At 31.2% G+C, this 16711-nt stretch overlaps 1 protein-coding gene across 1 annotated transcript; it reads left to right on the top strand.

Annotated features, from left to right (window-relative positions):
- Positions 1 to 264: 264 nt before the first annotated feature.
- Positions 265 to 14126, top strand: LOC125862640 (protein argonaute PNH1-like). Its single transcript, XM_049542758.1, has 24 exons — positions 265 to 608; positions 1288 to 1358; positions 7862 to 8247; positions 8343 to 8551; positions 8769 to 8915; positions 9003 to 9136; positions 9231 to 9340; positions 9484 to 9590; positions 9678 to 9816; positions 9901 to 10017; positions 10339 to 10446; positions 10531 to 10602; positions 10682 to 10804; positions 10982 to 11141; positions 11521 to 11642; positions 11745 to 11882; positions 12127 to 12269; positions 12347 to 12409; positions 12551 to 12614; positions 12699 to 12834; positions 13159 to 13232; positions 13310 to 13404; positions 13479 to 13510; positions 13820 to 14126. Exons 3-24 carry the CDS (start codon positions 7876 to 7878, stop codon positions 13990 to 13992), a joined length of 2838 nt encoding a protein of 945 aa, XP_049398715.1. The 5' UTR covers positions 265 to 608; positions 1288 to 1358; positions 7862 to 7875; the 3' UTR covers positions 13993 to 14126.
- The last annotated feature ends 2585 nt before the right edge of the window (positions 14127 to 16711 follow it).

Here is a 16711-nt window from a genome sequence, read left to right as displayed (position 1 = left end):
AGTAATTATCACAAAGTAGTTATTTTTTTCATTTTATCCTAGTAATTAGTTTTGAATACTACAAACTCCTCGGTATATGAATATTACATATAAATAAAGTAAATATTTAATCTAATAAATATTTTTAAAAAGTCGTATATATAAAAATATGACAAATAATTTGAGACGGAAGAAGTACGTACGAGTTCCCAAAACTCTATTTATTCCCTTATGAGGTGTTTTTTTAGTGCTTTGTTTCTACAATTCTCTCTTTCCTTCATTCCTTTTGCTTTTATATAAGTGTTGTTAAAAAGGTTTTGTTTTGCTCTTTCTGTTTTATAACAAAAAGATTATTTTGAACTTCTTTTGCTATTCTAATTTCTTGATGATCTTTCTCTCCACTTACTCGACGAATCAACTTTAGATTTTGATTTCGCCTCCGTAAGAAAGTTTCTCCTCTTCTCTCTTAAAAATCCAATCTTTTGATAGTATTATATGGTTTTTGGTTCACTTAATTAGTGATTCAAGCCATTTTCTCATGTTTATTGATATGGAGCTCAAATCTTGAAGGCTTAACTTCAATCGAGTGTTTATTCGAAACAACTTCGATCTTTACTCTCATTAGAGAGGTAAGTTTGTATACATACTATTTTTTCGGGTGAAATTTTATTGATTATGTTATAATTATGATTGTACCAAGTATTCAAAGATATTATCTATAAAAATATATTTTTTATTTTTACCTGTCTTTTCTACTTATTATATATTTTTATTTGATTTTACTGCCCCAACTACTCCTTTAGCTTTAAAGTCAAAACCAAACTATATATATTATATTATATACCAAAGTCACGCCAAAAAAATTTCCCTCATAAATTTCACAATTTGTTTTCTTCCATAAATAATGCTTTAATTTATCTGTTATAAGACATCATTTTTATTTTTGAATTTAAGTTATATGTATCTCGATCAAAATGTGATAGTAACTTGAAGTACTATTTTTACTAGGTTATTGATTAATTTTCAACATAAATTTATTCGTAATTATCTTATAATTGATGTGATTATGTAAATTTACATCTTTTACCCCACTTATTTTACTAATAATATTAATATATTATTATGACATATCGTTACATGTTATAACTTGCTATATTTATTTTGGTTTTTAATCTAATTTATGTAATTATGATTTGATAGTATAAATTCTTTTGACACTCTCAAAACTACATTCAATATTTCTGTTTTTTTTTTCAGTACTTTATACCTACTACGTTAAAATAAAATAATGTTGGTCATTTTTTGCAGAAGCTTAAGAAGGAACACAACAAGTGAAGGACACAAATTCAAGAGTTAAAAGATTTTACGTAAATTACAAGGTTTTTTTCCTTCTTTATTTTTCTATTTCCCTTATGTATACTTCCTCTCTTTCCGTTCCTAATTTATATGACACTTTTTAAAAATATTTTTAAATAAATTTAGAAATTTAAATTTATAAGTTCTGAATTTTAAAAGGATAATTTATTAAGTTCGGGATAAATTATTTAGACATTAGTTTAGTGAATAGCTAGGGTATGGACCAATGTTATTAGGTTCGTGAAATTTCTAACTCCGACCTTGATGACAACACAATTTTATATTAAACTTTTTTATTCATAATGAAATGAATATTATAACCACATATAAATATAATAATAATATATTTAATATAATTTCACGCAAAATTTAGAGAAAATAGAATGTATGTCGCTCTTAATTCTTTTGTATGGCTGATTTAAATGAATGTTAGTATCTTTTACTTTGAATTTAATATTTTATTAATCTATGACTTGTAAAATAAAACACGCACTTACTTTATACCAAGAAAAATTAAGAATTTGAAGACTCCATATGCACCACATATGATCTCAAACCTAAATTGAAAATAAAAATAATGAAATTTAGCACTTTAGCTAGATTCAAATCATGATATATCTTGTTGGTGGTTCCTCTACCGTGTATCACCAACACAAGAACATTCTTATGCTCTTTATGAGTACATTATTAATTATATTTCAATTTTTGTCAGTTTCTCAAATATACATATATAATTTTTTTCGAAGTTAACAATTGCACGTGCTACTTCACTAGTAAAAGTGGGTTCGCCTCTAAGTACAACGATTTTAAATCAATAGTAAAATTATTTTCCTATGACTTATAAATTATGAATCTAAATCATAAGAATAATCATTAACTTTTATATCAGAAGAGATTGTCTATATCATATTTTTAAAAATATACTCTAATATTTTTCAATACGAAATACGAAATAATTTGTGCACCAGATTAACTATTAAGGCAATAGGGGTTGAGGGGTCAGCTATATGCAGACTTTTATAAAAGGAGTAAATGAGAGTCTAAAATAGAGCGTCTCTCTGTACATTCTCATCATTGCCTTTGTTTTTTTAGTCTTTTTGGCCTTTAATTCTCAACCATATCTTCTTTAATATCTTTGGAATGAACAGAACTAGAGAATTTACAGTATATTTTTTATTTTATTTTATTTTCTAAATTTATTAATCGGATTAATTTAATTTTTTTTTAAAAAAAATTGCTCCTTCTCAAAAGTTTATTCATTTTCAAAATTCAAATTAAACATATCTATCTCAAGTAGAATTAATCTATTGATTTTGCGTAGGGCGTGTTTAGAAAATAATCGTTACTTTTTAGAAATTATTTTTTAATTTTAATTTATTTATTTTGCGTTTTTCTTTCGGCTGTTTTAGAAAGATCAATTTTTTTTGATAATTTTTAATTTTAATTTTTCCCGAGACATATTTTAGATTATAAAATTAAAAAAAAAATTAGATCAAAGAGGGTATATTCTAGCCACAAAGGCTTATATAGATGGTGCGACCAAAATAAAGATAAAATAATTAGAAGTTTCTTATAATTAATATTTTCTTACCTACGTGATATATAAAAGAAAAATACGTCAAATCATTTTAAAATAAGAGAACACTATTTTCATCACACGTGATGAGTATTTTTATTTATTATAAAGAAAAGGTAATGAATGTGACCTTTGCGTATGTCTTATTTTATGGTCCCTTTATAAAATAGAATAAAAAATTAATAGTCTTGATTTTATGGTCGTGACCACATCTATTAAGCGTGCATTTTCGGATTATACCAGAGTCGAATTTAAGATTTCTATAATAAGGGTAAATTGATCGTATTAGAAAAACGAACGATAAAGTTCTATTATGTGAAAAATAATGTATAATTTTCTAAACAAATAGGTTAACGTTGAACCAAGTACACCATTACTTCTTGTTATTTTAAGTGTTATCAGATAATATTATACTAATTTTAAAAAATATACATAAAATATCTAATTTTACAGAATAACCATAAATATATGTGCTCATATTATTTTTCACATAAATTCGTCATTGCTTAGCGGAAGTAAGATTTTTTTTCTACAAGGATATAACATTATTTGTTATATATACGTAAAATAAAGATATTTTAACCTTATATTCAACGAAGGAGATGCTTGAATGAATCCTCTTTGCGACTTCGCCACTGGGTGAGCCAATGGCTACTTATTAGTGGTGGTCACGAATCATTTAACAACATTAATAACGTCTCATTTTCAAATAAGTTGAAATTGATTATATAGAAATCCTTTCATTTAATATATCTAGAGAAGAAATTCTTTAGCTTAAGAGTTATATGTGGATTTGTTTTTCCATATTAATGTTCTTCAAGTTTTAATAATCTAGTGATTATAAGCAGTTCACATGACTTGAAAATTTCATAAATAACACTATTAACACTTATTTTAAAATATAAAAATAAAAATAGGGTGATATTTTGTTATGTTTCAAAATGTAGCAGAATACATGTATTTGCCTCAATACAATATATATATAACCTAACTGAAAATCGTGTGAATACATACAATATCTGATTGCAATTGTATCATGTAGCATGTAGGTCAATTGTATAGGTATATATGTATGAAAAATAATGACTGGAATTTTAAGATACATATATAAGTTATAAAATTGTGTAATAAATAATTGACATTTATCATATAGTCTAATTACTTTAATTTCACAATACACTAGAATCTAAAATATAAGCAACATATTTAAGACTGACTATAGGTAGGAAATTTAATTTACCATACACATTGACATAGGTATTATTGTTGTGGTCATAACTTTTAAAGTTTTGGTCATGAAAGAAAGTACGTTTACGTCAAATTAATAAATATATACATTTGCTATATTTTAGCATATACCCTTTTTTTTATTCTGTTGTAAGAAGGATATCATACTTTTTTATTAGAAATAATTCAATTTTGAAATTTCTTATTTAATATTTAATAAGATAATTTACCGCCACATAAAAATTGATATTTACTCCTTGAAATAGTTTTAATTTGAGATGAAATTTGATAACGACTCTCTTTTTTTTAGCTTGAAATTTACATGAAATGTACAATAATTAAGTATAACATTACGCTACATTAATATTTAATGTAAGTATACAATAATATATCGTAGTTTAAATAATTTGTTTTTTGTGAATTTGGATAGTGGAATGGGGTTTGGTGGGAAGGATATATCATGTCCTTCGTCTAAATTTACGTGACATTTTTTATATTTTAAAAAATTATTTCATATATTGAATTATTATTAACAAAATTAATTATTTAATTTTAAAAATTGAAATTGTGTCACGTAAATTGAAATGTATCGCATAAATTATAACTAGTGATGTACAAAGTATGCAAAAGGGATAAAGAATAAACTTTGGTTTTGCAGTGTATCGTCATTTTCAGAAAAAGAAAGTTCTCTTTATTGGTCAATGGGTATATTCATTGTTTCAAAGTTCTCCCCCACACTCTACAATACACTATTGTCCTCTCTTATGCAGACAATTTGGACTATTTGGTTGGGAGACTAAACCTTTTTTTTTTGATATGCGTTATCTGAATCGAAAGTTTTTTAAAATATATTTTTTTATTTTTGTAAAATAACAATATAATTTACGTATACTTTATTTTACATGCACCCTATTTTATGATGTCTAGCTAGCCATTACGCTAATTATTTGTGGAGAGGCAGGACACTGTGAGGTGGATAGTTTAATCTCATGAAATCTATATCGAATGAAGGTTAAGCGATCATTTGTATCACTAAGAGGCATAAAAACGCCCCTCACCTGCAACTAAAAACATTGTTTTCCGTTCGACTTGCATGTGTTGGTTGTTAGACTAAATCACCCCAAGTTTTTTTTTTTATCGGATGAGGGGAGATCATGTTATTAGGGAAAAAAAATAATCATCAATCCCCAAGAAGGGAAATAAGTTGGAATATATATATATATATATATTATACTTTATACAATTATTGATATATTTATACCATCACTTAGTCAGTCATTGGTCCCAGGGCCAAACACTTGGACCGTTAATGGTGAAACCATTCTGCCATTCATCTATTGATACATCTCTTTCTTGTTTTGGATCAAAATTTTATACAGTGATAAAGTTGGAGTATATTTTATTTTTTAGACATCACTTATGATATTACACTAGATATGTTATTGTTGTTAGTATACACTCATAGTATTCTCATGTCTTGTTCAGTTTAATTATGTATATAAGGTTTGAACGAAAATTATTGAGTTCACATTAATTCATAAATTGTATAGAAGATTCAGAACCCGTAAACTTTAAATCTTGATTAGTTGATCTGTCTAGAGTAGTAGAGATATTTCTGTCAAATTGTTAAAAGAAGTCCCTGAGAACTCTTATCAGCTGCATAAATCATTAAATGTGAAAATACCTTTGGCTCATTAAATGTGATTCTTTTTGTTAGCAAATATTTATCATTAAATGTTTTCTTGTACTATTATCTTAGCTTCAGCTTTTGGGTTGCACCCTATAAATTTCTTAGTATCTACTATTAATATTACATACCTAAGAATCTAACTTACAACAATAACAATAACATATCCCGTGAGATGTTCGCTGCATTAGAGACCATTTCCATTAGATTCTTGACTCAAAAAATATGTTTTCAAAAATAATTTCGACAAATTCATTAGCATTGTAATTGCCTAAATATTTGAAGGGGGATACAATAACACCTCATAACTCTCATTAGCCAAGTAACCTTTTTAAAAAAATAAAATAATCGAGAAATTCTCTAGGGTCACAATCCAAAATTGAGTGGATAATGAGTTCATTCTTCTATCTTTCTCTACTTAAATATATCAGTCTTTCATCCTAGTATTACCATCAGGGCAGAGCCACCTTATGGTTAGGGTTTCATCTGAACTCCCTTCGGGGAAATTTTTTACTATTTATATATATAGTTAAAATAATTTTATATATGTATATATTGTAGATGTCGAAGCCCCCTCGGCTAGTTTGTATGTCTATTTCTTCAAATTTTGAATTCCTTAGTAAAAATTCTGATTCCACCACTGATTATCATATAACATAGCTACATAAAAAAAATTTGGTAAATTTCACACCTAGCCACATTTTTTAGTCCCTTCGTATAGAATTTGAAACTTCAAGACAATGACTCTTTTTTAAATAATATGACCGAAAAGTGACTAGTGGACGCTATTTCTACTTTTAAAAAGTTGCCAAGAATTGGGTTTTTGGTAAGTTTTCAAATATTTGGTTTTATTGTTGCTACTTTTTGCAAAGGTATCAGGCAGAAAATTGAAAGGGAAAAATCTAGCAGTCTTTAAAATCTGGTCACGGACCTCAATGTATAGGGGACCCTATATATATACTCCATATGTATTTTCTGTCACATTGATTAAGACACTTCATTGAAGAAGTTTGTTAGTATTAAGTTGACAGTCCATCAATTCTGTCTCTTCTCATAAAGAAATTCCTAATCTGATGTGATAGTGACGGAGTCAGAAATTCTAATTCAAAAAAAAAATTGTTGATGAAAATGATCTTATATTGAATCGGGACGAGAATTCTGAGCTCCTTATAAAATTTGGACAATTTTTTTTTTTTTTCAAGTTAGGTTTTGAATGTAAGTTAGACACTCCTAATTTGATTGATTCAACAATTTATATATAGATGAAAAATAATTGTGTTGAAAACAAAAGAAAAGTATGTCATGTAAAATGAGACAGAAGGAGAACTCTGGTAACCTTCATTTATGTTATACTCAGACTCTTCAAAAATATTATATCAGTTACGTGTTGAATCATTCAAAAGTAGTACGCGTACTACTTTTTTTTTTTTGAAAAATCTGAGATGAGTACGTCATCATATTTGAAAAGTCCGAGCAACGTAGAGCTTTATTTAGGTGTTTTGTTTTGTTGTTGGGTGGCTATTTTAGTGGATCCTTTGTTTTTTACTTTGCCCATTGGTATCTGCATGGTTGCATGGCTCTCTGTTTTACTTTGGCTTTGTAACTTTTTCAGCTAAAAAACTTCTGTTGAAGACAAAATACTGTGAAGATTTGATTCTTTACTACTATTCCTTTTGCATCTACACGTGAAAAATGTCATGCCAAGTTAACTTTCATCACATACTTTTATTATCTATACATTGTCTTATTACACAAATTTTGCCTTCATCCCTATCCTCCTGAATTCCGATTCTTTTTAGAGTTAACAGTCAAAAACACATCTGAACTATTGTTTTTTCACGAGTTTTCTTTACCTGAACTATCACCAGGACACCATCTATGTATTAAAACACACACGTCGAATAGCTGAAGTGTGTTTTAATACGTAGATGGTGATAGTTGAGGTGTGTAACTCGTGAAAGCATGTTGTTGTTGTTATTATCCGAAAATACTTTATAAAACTAGCTGATGTTTTTCATTCTATTTGTCATGTGAAGGATAGGCAACAAACATGCCTCAATGGCAAATGAAATTAGACTTTGAGCAAAAGCATATGGTTTCAAGAACTCCTTTACAAGAGTCGTTGAATGAGAACGCGCAATCCCATAGTAGTGGAGAGCGTAGTAGAATGGAAGAAGTCAAGAGAAATAATAATGCAGGGAAGAGAAGAGGTAGGAGGAAAGGGAAAGGAATATTAGTCGAAAAAATGCAGGATATGAGTAATAACTCTGAGGTTTCCCCTGCTTGTTCTGCTTCGTCATCATCCGAAAGAAGTCTTGTGTTCCCTCGTAGGCCGGGATATGGACAATTAGGTACCAAGTGTTTGGTTAAAGCTAACCATTTCATTGCTGAATTATCAGAAAGGAACTTAAGCCAGTATAGCGTAAGACGTTAACTTACTTCTTGGTGTGACTAAATTTTATATATGTTAGTAATGTTTTCGCAATGGCTTGAAATTTAGCATGATTTTGAATGCAGGTAAGAATTACTCCTGAAGTTAAGTGTACAAGATTGAACAAGGCTATAATGGCTGAGTTGGTTAAACTTCATAAAGACGCGGACTTGGGAAAAAGAATTCCGGTTTTTGATGGAAGAAGAACGCTTTACACTGCAGGGTTGCTCCCTTTTAACTCGAAAGAGTTCACTATAACTCTTGGTGATGATGATGAATGGATAGGAATCACAAAGTACCTATTTTGTCTTGTTTTTCCTTTATGCTCACTTTATGTTTGATTAGTATAGCATTAACCTATGTTGCTCGGACTCTCTGATGCCTCCACGTTCATATCAGATCCTCTAAAAATACACTACTTTTGAAGGACATGCACGTGGAGGCATTTTTAAAGAGTCTGAGCAACATAGTTCATACGAATGAGAACTGACATTCTTGATAATCGTTTCCAGGGAGCGTGAATTTGCTGTCACGATCAAGTTCATCTCACAAGCCAACATGCTTCAGTTACGCGAACTTCTTTCAGGGAAACACGTTGATAATCCTCCACAAGCACTTAAAATCATCGATATTGTGCTAAGGGAACTTGCTTCTCAAAGGTGCATTTCATTTTTCGCTCTCTCATTGCCATGGTATAGTATTGCAACTATATCCACCGTTATTTAGTTGTCCTCGTGTTCGTTTAGGTACATATCCGTTGGGAGATTTTTCTATTCTCCGAATATTAAAAAGCCACAGACACTAGGTAATGGTTTACAGTCTTGGAGGGGTTTCTACCAGAGCATAAAACCTACTCAGATGGGATTGTCTCTCAATATTGGTAGGGCAATCGTAAACTCGTTGAATTTCTTCAACTTCATTTGATGGTATGGATGTCTGATTACTAATTTAATATCTTGTATTTATCAAAACAGATATGTCAACAACAGCATTCATCGAACCACTCCCGGTTGTTGAATTTGTTGCTCAAGTTTTGGGAAAAGATGTAAGCTCAAGGCCATTGTCCGATGCAGATCGAATAAAGGTACATAATATACTAATGAATCAAATGAATTGTTCCTTTTAACTTTCTTAAAAACATCATATGTTTAGAGTCTAAAAAAAGCTTATTTGCCAAATTCTATTCCTTTAGAGTAAATGATGATCGATCGTTTGTGCCTTAATCAGGTTAAAAAAGCTCTTCGAGGTGTTAAAGTTGAAGTGACACATAGGGGAAATATTCGAAGGAAATACCGAATTTCTGGATTGACATCACAACCAACAAGGGAGCTAATGTACTTGTAGTTTCACATAGCTTCATTTCTATCTTTATTTTTGCATTTCCGTGGCTCTTACTGCTTACTTTCTTATGATCGTTACAGTTTTCCTGTCGATGAGGAGAAGAACATGAAATCAGTCATCGAGTATTTCCAGGAGGTGTATGGATTCACCATTCAGTATCCTCATCTACCTTGTCTTCTCGTGGGAAGCCAAAAGAAAGTGAATTACTTACCGATGGAGGTAAACATTGCGTGAACTACTTCATGATTCAACTCACTTTTATCTCAAGTGAAAAGTTTTTCCGAATAATGATTGTTGTAATAGGCTTGTAAGATACTCGAGGGACAGAGATACACCAAAAGGTTGGATGAGAAGCAGATAACTTCACTGTTGAAATCGTCATGCCAAAGACCACGAGAACAAGAAATGGACATTTTGCAGGTTTGTTGATCTATTGTCATGAAAACATACTCCCTCCGTTTCAATTTGTTTGTCTTACTCTCCTTTTTAGTCCGTTCAAAAAAAGAAACGTCTCTTTCCTATGTTTGGCAACTCTGTAATTCTAACTTTCCACGGGGCATGTTTAAACTTTTCTACTTTCTTAAACTCTGTGTCAAGTCAAAACTAAAAAACAGATTGAAACGGAGGCAGTAATAAGCATACACACACACACATTTAAGACAATTTTTGGAATGCAATTGCTTTTTAGTAACAAAGACAGAGAGGTTTTATGGTAATGAACTAAATGGTGTCTATGTCCAGACCATTCGCCAGAACGGATACAAGCAAGATCCAATTGCAAAGGAGTTTGGCATCAATATTGACGATAAGCTTGCATCAGTGGAAGCTCGAGTTCTCCCAGCTCCGTGGGTAATGATTGATATATCTTTACTCACACGACTCCTTTTCAAAACTACTAACATATTTATTTATTTGTTTTCTTGTCTTTGTTAGTTAAAGTACCATGATGCAGGGAAGGAAAAGGAATGTCATCCACATCTAGGCCAGTGGAACATGTTAAATAAGGTACATATAACATCTTTCGATTTTATATTAGCATTCGAAGAATGATACTAATCGAACATTGCTTGCCTTCATCATACAGAAAGTAATTAACGGAAGTACTGTAAACCACTGGGCTTGCATCAACTTTTCGTGTAACGTCCAAGAAAATGCAGCCCGTGGCTTTTGTCATCAGCTTGCCCAAATGTGCCAAGTCTCTGGAATGGTTAGTGTTTCCCACATGTTGTTTAGACCCTTCATAAATACTCGTCGAAAAGTAGTTCATTTTTGGATGATGTGACACAAGTGCGACAGCCTTTTTGGAGAGTCCGAGCAACATTAAACTAATTGTCTCAGTCCATGCGTACTCTAAATGGTTTTAATTATTGATACTTCATCTCAGGAATTTAATTGTGAGCCTGTGATACCGGTTTATTATGCAAGACCAGATCAGGCAAAGAAGGCATTGAATTATGTATACAATGCTGCTGCTAACAAACTTGGAGGAAAAGAATTGGAGTTACTAATTGCCATTCTACCTGACAACAATGGTTCTTTGTATGGTATGTGCTAACCTTTGTTGAAACTTCGACAATATTGATTACGTTCGTGAACATAGTATCTAGATTGTTGTGATTTTCTCTCTAAAGGCTATTAGTCCCGAAAGATATTACTCCTATAAGTCCCTTTTTGTACACTGTCATCAGGTCATCCAAATGATATCTATAGGTAAGTCTCCTTGAATTATGGTATTTGAAATCTTGAAAATATGATAAGTTATCTGCTACAACAGGTAAAGATAACCTGATGATGTAAACAATTGTTTACACTGACGGTGTATATTACTTGAACAAAATTATGCTTGATATATCAGGAATATGAGTTGTTTATATATGAATGGATGTTGTTTGAGTAACACGTTGATCGTCAATCAATCTTTAGGTACTCTGAAGAAAATTTGTGAGACGGATTTGGGTATGATTTCTCAGTGTTGTCTTACAAAGCATGTGTTAAAAATCAGCAAGCAATATCTGTCAAATGTATCACTGAAAATAAATGTGAAGGTATGTAGAAATTCGACGTGCTGAGATGATTATAATCCAATTTAACTTCCATAGTATGTGTTGCGCGGAACTTTTTCTTATGGTTAATCATTGTGTTGATAGATGGGAGGAAGGAACACTGTACTTTTAGATGCTTTGAGATGGAAAATTCCTCTCGTTAGTGATATCCCAACGATTATATTTGGTGCTGATGTGACTCATCCGGAATCAGGAGAAGACTGTAGCCCATCGATTGCTGCTGTAAGCATAAAGAAATCGTGAGTTGATTTCTCAGATGATCGATCACTCAAATAGTTATTATCTTAGAAAGTCACGTTCTTTGTTGCAAAAAATTGAAATCACGAAGAATAGTGGACTTTCTGAGATAATAACTATTAGTTGAATGACCATATGAGAAATCAACTCAAGAAATTTGTTTATCATATATGAACGTTTGAACCTTTTTTGAAATGTTTATATTGGATATACGATTTTCTTGATTCAGGTTGTAGCATCACAAGATTGGCCAGAAGTTACTAAATACGCCGGTTTAGTATGTGCTCAACCTCATAGACAAGAACTCATTCAAGATCTTTACCGGACTTGGCAAGATCCTCAACGAGGAACAATGTCTGGAGGGATGATTAGGTGCATATTTTTTCGTCATTGTAACATTCATTTTACACAAAAATGTACTGACATGTTTGTTTTCCACGCTTTTCCAGAGAACTTCTATTGGCGTTCAAGAAAGCCACAGGACAGAAACCACTGAGAATAATATTCTACAGGTATTATATCATGTGATCATTTTCATGATCACAAACGGATGATGAGGCCTCTTATTAAAATTTGGCTTTAGTCCACCAATAGTATTGAACCGCCCCTCTGCTTGATTGTTGTATATTTCGTTGTCTTTCAATTTTATGCAGGGATGGTGTAAGTGACGGGCAATTTTATCAGGTTCTACTTTATGAACTCGATGCAATTCGTAAGGTATGTATGCAAATATTGTCACCATTCGTATATTGTTTTCGATTGTGTGCTTGTGTAAGTTCACTCATTCTTCCCGGTACACAGGCTTGTGCATCACTTGAACCAGGTTACCAACCTCCGGTAACCTTCATAGTCGTTCAAAAACGTCACCACACACGTCTTTTGCCAAATAACCACAACGACAGAAATCACACTGACAGGAGTGGAAACATCCTACCTGGTAACGCTTTTTGCTCTTCTTACATTGAGTATTGATCTTAAAGTTATCGAAACATCTTACATCAAGAAAGAGGATTGAGAGACCTCATTTAATATGTTACTCCCTCCGTGTTATGTTATATGACGTTTGTTTGATTGGACACAGAGTTTGAAAAACCAAAAAGGCTTCAAGAACTTGTAGCGTTAAACATGCCATGACACATTTAACAGACTTAAAAGGAAAGTATGCCACATAAAATGGAACAGACGGAGTATAACAACCTTGTTAATCAATATATGCTGTCCTTTTTACCCCTTTTAACTTCATTTTCGTGTTTTTTTTCAGGTACTGTGGTGGATACAAAAATATGTCATCCAACTGAATTCGATTTTTACTTATGCAGTCATGCTGGAATTCAGGTGAAATGCTTATACAAGTTTTTAATTTGAAAAAAAAACTCCAACAAGAGTTAACTAACACAATGTTGGATGTCCAGGGAACTAGTCGTCCTGCACATTATCACGTTCTCTGGGATGAAAATAATTTCTCCGCGGATGAAATGCAGTCTTTGACAAACAACCTTTGTTATACGTAAGCATTCATAATTTGTTTCTATACTTGTTTTCGGAAAATTCAATTCCTAGTGATCGTTTGATTTATTGCAGATATGCTCGATGCACTCGTTCTGTTTCAGTAGGTACATTTCTCATATACTCTCTCCTAAGACAATTACGAAACTTAGGTTTCATGATAAGCTTATGTTCGTTATGTTTGCATCAGTGTTGATCATTTTATAAGGTTCATTCGCGATATATATCATCTACATCTACTCTGCTTTATTTAGATCACTATAGTATTCAAACATTTCATTGTAAAATAGACTTTGTATACATCATGAGCACATTTGGCTTAGCTGAGAAGCGTTTTAAGTAAAAGTAGTTACGTGTTTGGATACAAGTGTTAGCTAAACTTGATAATAACCATATCATTCTCACAACTTTTGCAGTTCCTCCTGCATATTATGCTCATTTGGCGGCCTATAGAGCACGTTTCTACGTGGAACCTGACTCACGTGACAATGGTTCAATGCGTAGCACACGTGCAACGAACGGTTCTGTCAACGTCCGACCACTTCCAGCATTGAAAGAGAAGGTGAAGAATGTGATGTTCTATTGCTAGAGGGTGAATGTTGAGTTTATGTTACATAGTAGTAGTGAGTACATGTATGAAATTAGGATAGGAATCTTAGTCATGAAATGTTATGTTTATATAGTTGTAGGGAACAAATTGAAATAAGAAATTTTGTAAGGTGACTAGATGTCTTTGCTTTGTGTAATAGTACATGTACAATGTGGTAGTTAGGTTGTTTTACCTTTTATATATAGCACTTAGAAATTGTTCATGGGTACTATTAGGAGTTAGGACCCTCGTAAATTTTAAGTGCCTGACTAATTTAAGGGGTCTTTATGTATTCTCCCAAGTCCCATCATAATATTAAGAACCGGACGATATACATTTGAGGTGTGAAATGGGCGGGTTGAATTGAAATTGGACATATTAAAATGGATTGTAATAGAAATTGAGTTGAGTCTTGACCTGCCCAAGTTTACTTTGGGCTCAAATGAGTTGAGCTCAAATAGAAATCGGATTGGGTCATGACCTACTTAATCTCAATAATTTTAACATATTATTATTTAACTTTATAACCACAATTTGAATTTGAACTCAAGAAATTTATATAAAGAAGTTATGATTGGATAGATAAATTCTCAAAGATATAAAAGAGACAGTAATTCATAGTTTCATACCTTCAATATAAGAACATACATTACATCAATGCAAATAAAGAATTTTAAAATGGGTTGAAATTGGAGATTAAATTGGGCTTAATTGAGGATTCTCTTAAAATTGGTTAAGGCTTGAATGGACTGAGATTAAGTCCAATTCAAATTATCTTGAGCCCAACCCTTAAAATTTTGGGCGGGTTACATAGTGTTTGACTCATTTTTGATATCCCTAATATACATCATAACTAGAGTCAATAAATTATAATTTTAATTTCATGCAACAATAATCAATCCCACGTTTACTCTAAATCTACCATTAATTACCACTAAATCATGCGGCTGGAGCATAATTGTAATCTCCATCATTGCCATCTCCTTCCACGGATGTTGCAGGAGCATAATCATAATCTCGATCATTGTCATTTCCTTCTAAGGATGCTGTAGGAGCATAGTCATAATCTTCATCATCTTTGTCACCACCTCCTTCTAAGCATGCTGGAGGAGCATAATCATAGTCTCCATCATCATCTCCATCTAAACACGACCTTTTCTTCTGAAACCCAATAATCTTAAAAATGCTAGACATTCTATATATTTATTCTTCTTGGACTATAGAAATATGAGATATTGGATTTTGTATGTATGATCTCTTTGATATGGAAAATGAAGAATTAATGTTTTTGTGGTGTGAACAGGTGAGGAAACCATATGGTTATATTAAGGAAAGAGACAAGTGTGGACTCATTTTGACACATTAGAAAGTGTGTTGTGTTACATGAGGAATGTGCACAACCATAAGTTGGCTTAATTTAAGTTACTTTTGGAGTTGCCACATCCAAAATTTACTTTACATGTTTATATATATATATATGATGAGTGTTAAAGCTTATTCTCCATAGTAGTTGTGGAGATAGAATATATTTACTCTCTTTCTAACTTTATGGGTGGGACATAATATGGTTTGAAAATAAAATTCATATTTTACACTTACAATGTATAAGTTTAAGTTATAAACATCGTTAATATAATAAAGAACATTTTATAGAATCAGATCAATCAAGAGTAAATATCTTAAAACTAAGAGCTACACCAAATAAACGCCGTAGAACATGAATTGTCATGTAGGATGCCACATAGAACGTATAAGTTTGTAAATTTGTTCAATTTTATACAACTTGTGCACCTTCAAAGTTGAAGGACGTAAATGTTAGTTAATTAAGTCAAATTAAAAAGTACGTTTATATATTATGCCAAAAATCATTATAGGCATCATTGTTGTTGGGTTTACTTTCATAACATTGTCTCTTCGCCACATGCAAATTCCTCCTTTGAAAGGTATTGAAAGGAAAGTTATAAGGGGTCGTTTAATTTGTGGATAAATTTATTTCATTTTTCAGGTAAAATAAATAATATCAAATTTGAGGTATAAATTTATTCTGATATTAATTAAATAACCAAGCAATTTATAGATTTTGTTCAATCACAATTTTTAAACATTTCATTTTATTCAAACATAATATTGAAATCTCTTATCTTATCGAACGTGCCAAAAGAATTTAAGTAAATGAGCCAAACAAAGTTTCTTAGGCCACGTGGAAACGTTTGCATGACACGTGGAAGTGTGTATTATGACTATATTATCTATGTGGATGCTGAGTTGGCATGCCACCTAGATGAATATGTTCCATGTCCTTTTCACTAGAGATATTGTGAAAAATGTCGACATTAATTCCTTTTTGTGCATCATATATAATTGAAAATTATGATTCACTTAATCTATGGACAAGTTTGAATGAATTAATTAACTAGGTAATTAAATAAATTATAAGAAAAAGATATAATAAGATTTGGGTGGATTGAACTATAATGCATTGTTTAGCTCGTTTCGATCCAAATTCAGGTGAAGCATTCTTTGGACAGATTAATGATTAATTTTTCTATTAATTTAATTTATTTTGATCAATTCAAATTCAATTCAAACGATTCATTTGACACCCTTAATCATTCACAATAAATTTTAGAAAAAATGATTGTATTTACGTACTTCTCTATTATTAAAAAACGTTTAATATTGTCCTTTTTTATACTATACTTCGATTAATATATGTCAT

This window comes from Solanum stenotomum, chromosome 4 (genome assembly GCF_019186545.1).
Source record: "Solanum stenotomum isolate F172 chromosome 4, ASM1918654v1, whole genome shotgun sequence".
Classification (NCBI taxonomy): domain Eukaryota; kingdom Viridiplantae; phylum Streptophyta; class Magnoliopsida; order Solanales; family Solanaceae; genus Solanum; species Solanum stenotomum.
Note: the sequence above shows the minus strand (reverse complement) of the source record. Positions and strands in the feature narration are given on the sequence as shown.

What these genes read in the sequence shown, in the direction of transcription:
- LOC125862640 (XM_049542758.1), top strand. Translation starts at nt 7,876, where the DNA reads ATGCCTCAATGGCAAATGAAATTAGACTTTGAGCAAAAGCATATGGTT. An exon ending in GGAACTTAAGCCAGTATAGC is followed by an intron (nt 8,248 to 8,342) that starts GTAAGACGTTAA and finishes TTTTGAATGCAG; the next exon opens with GTAAGAATTACTCCTGAAGT. An exon ending in ATGTCTGGAGGGATGATTAG is followed by an intron (nt 12,270 to 12,346) that starts GTGCATATTTTT and finishes ACGCTTTTCCAG; the next exon opens with AGAACTTCTATTGGCGTTCA.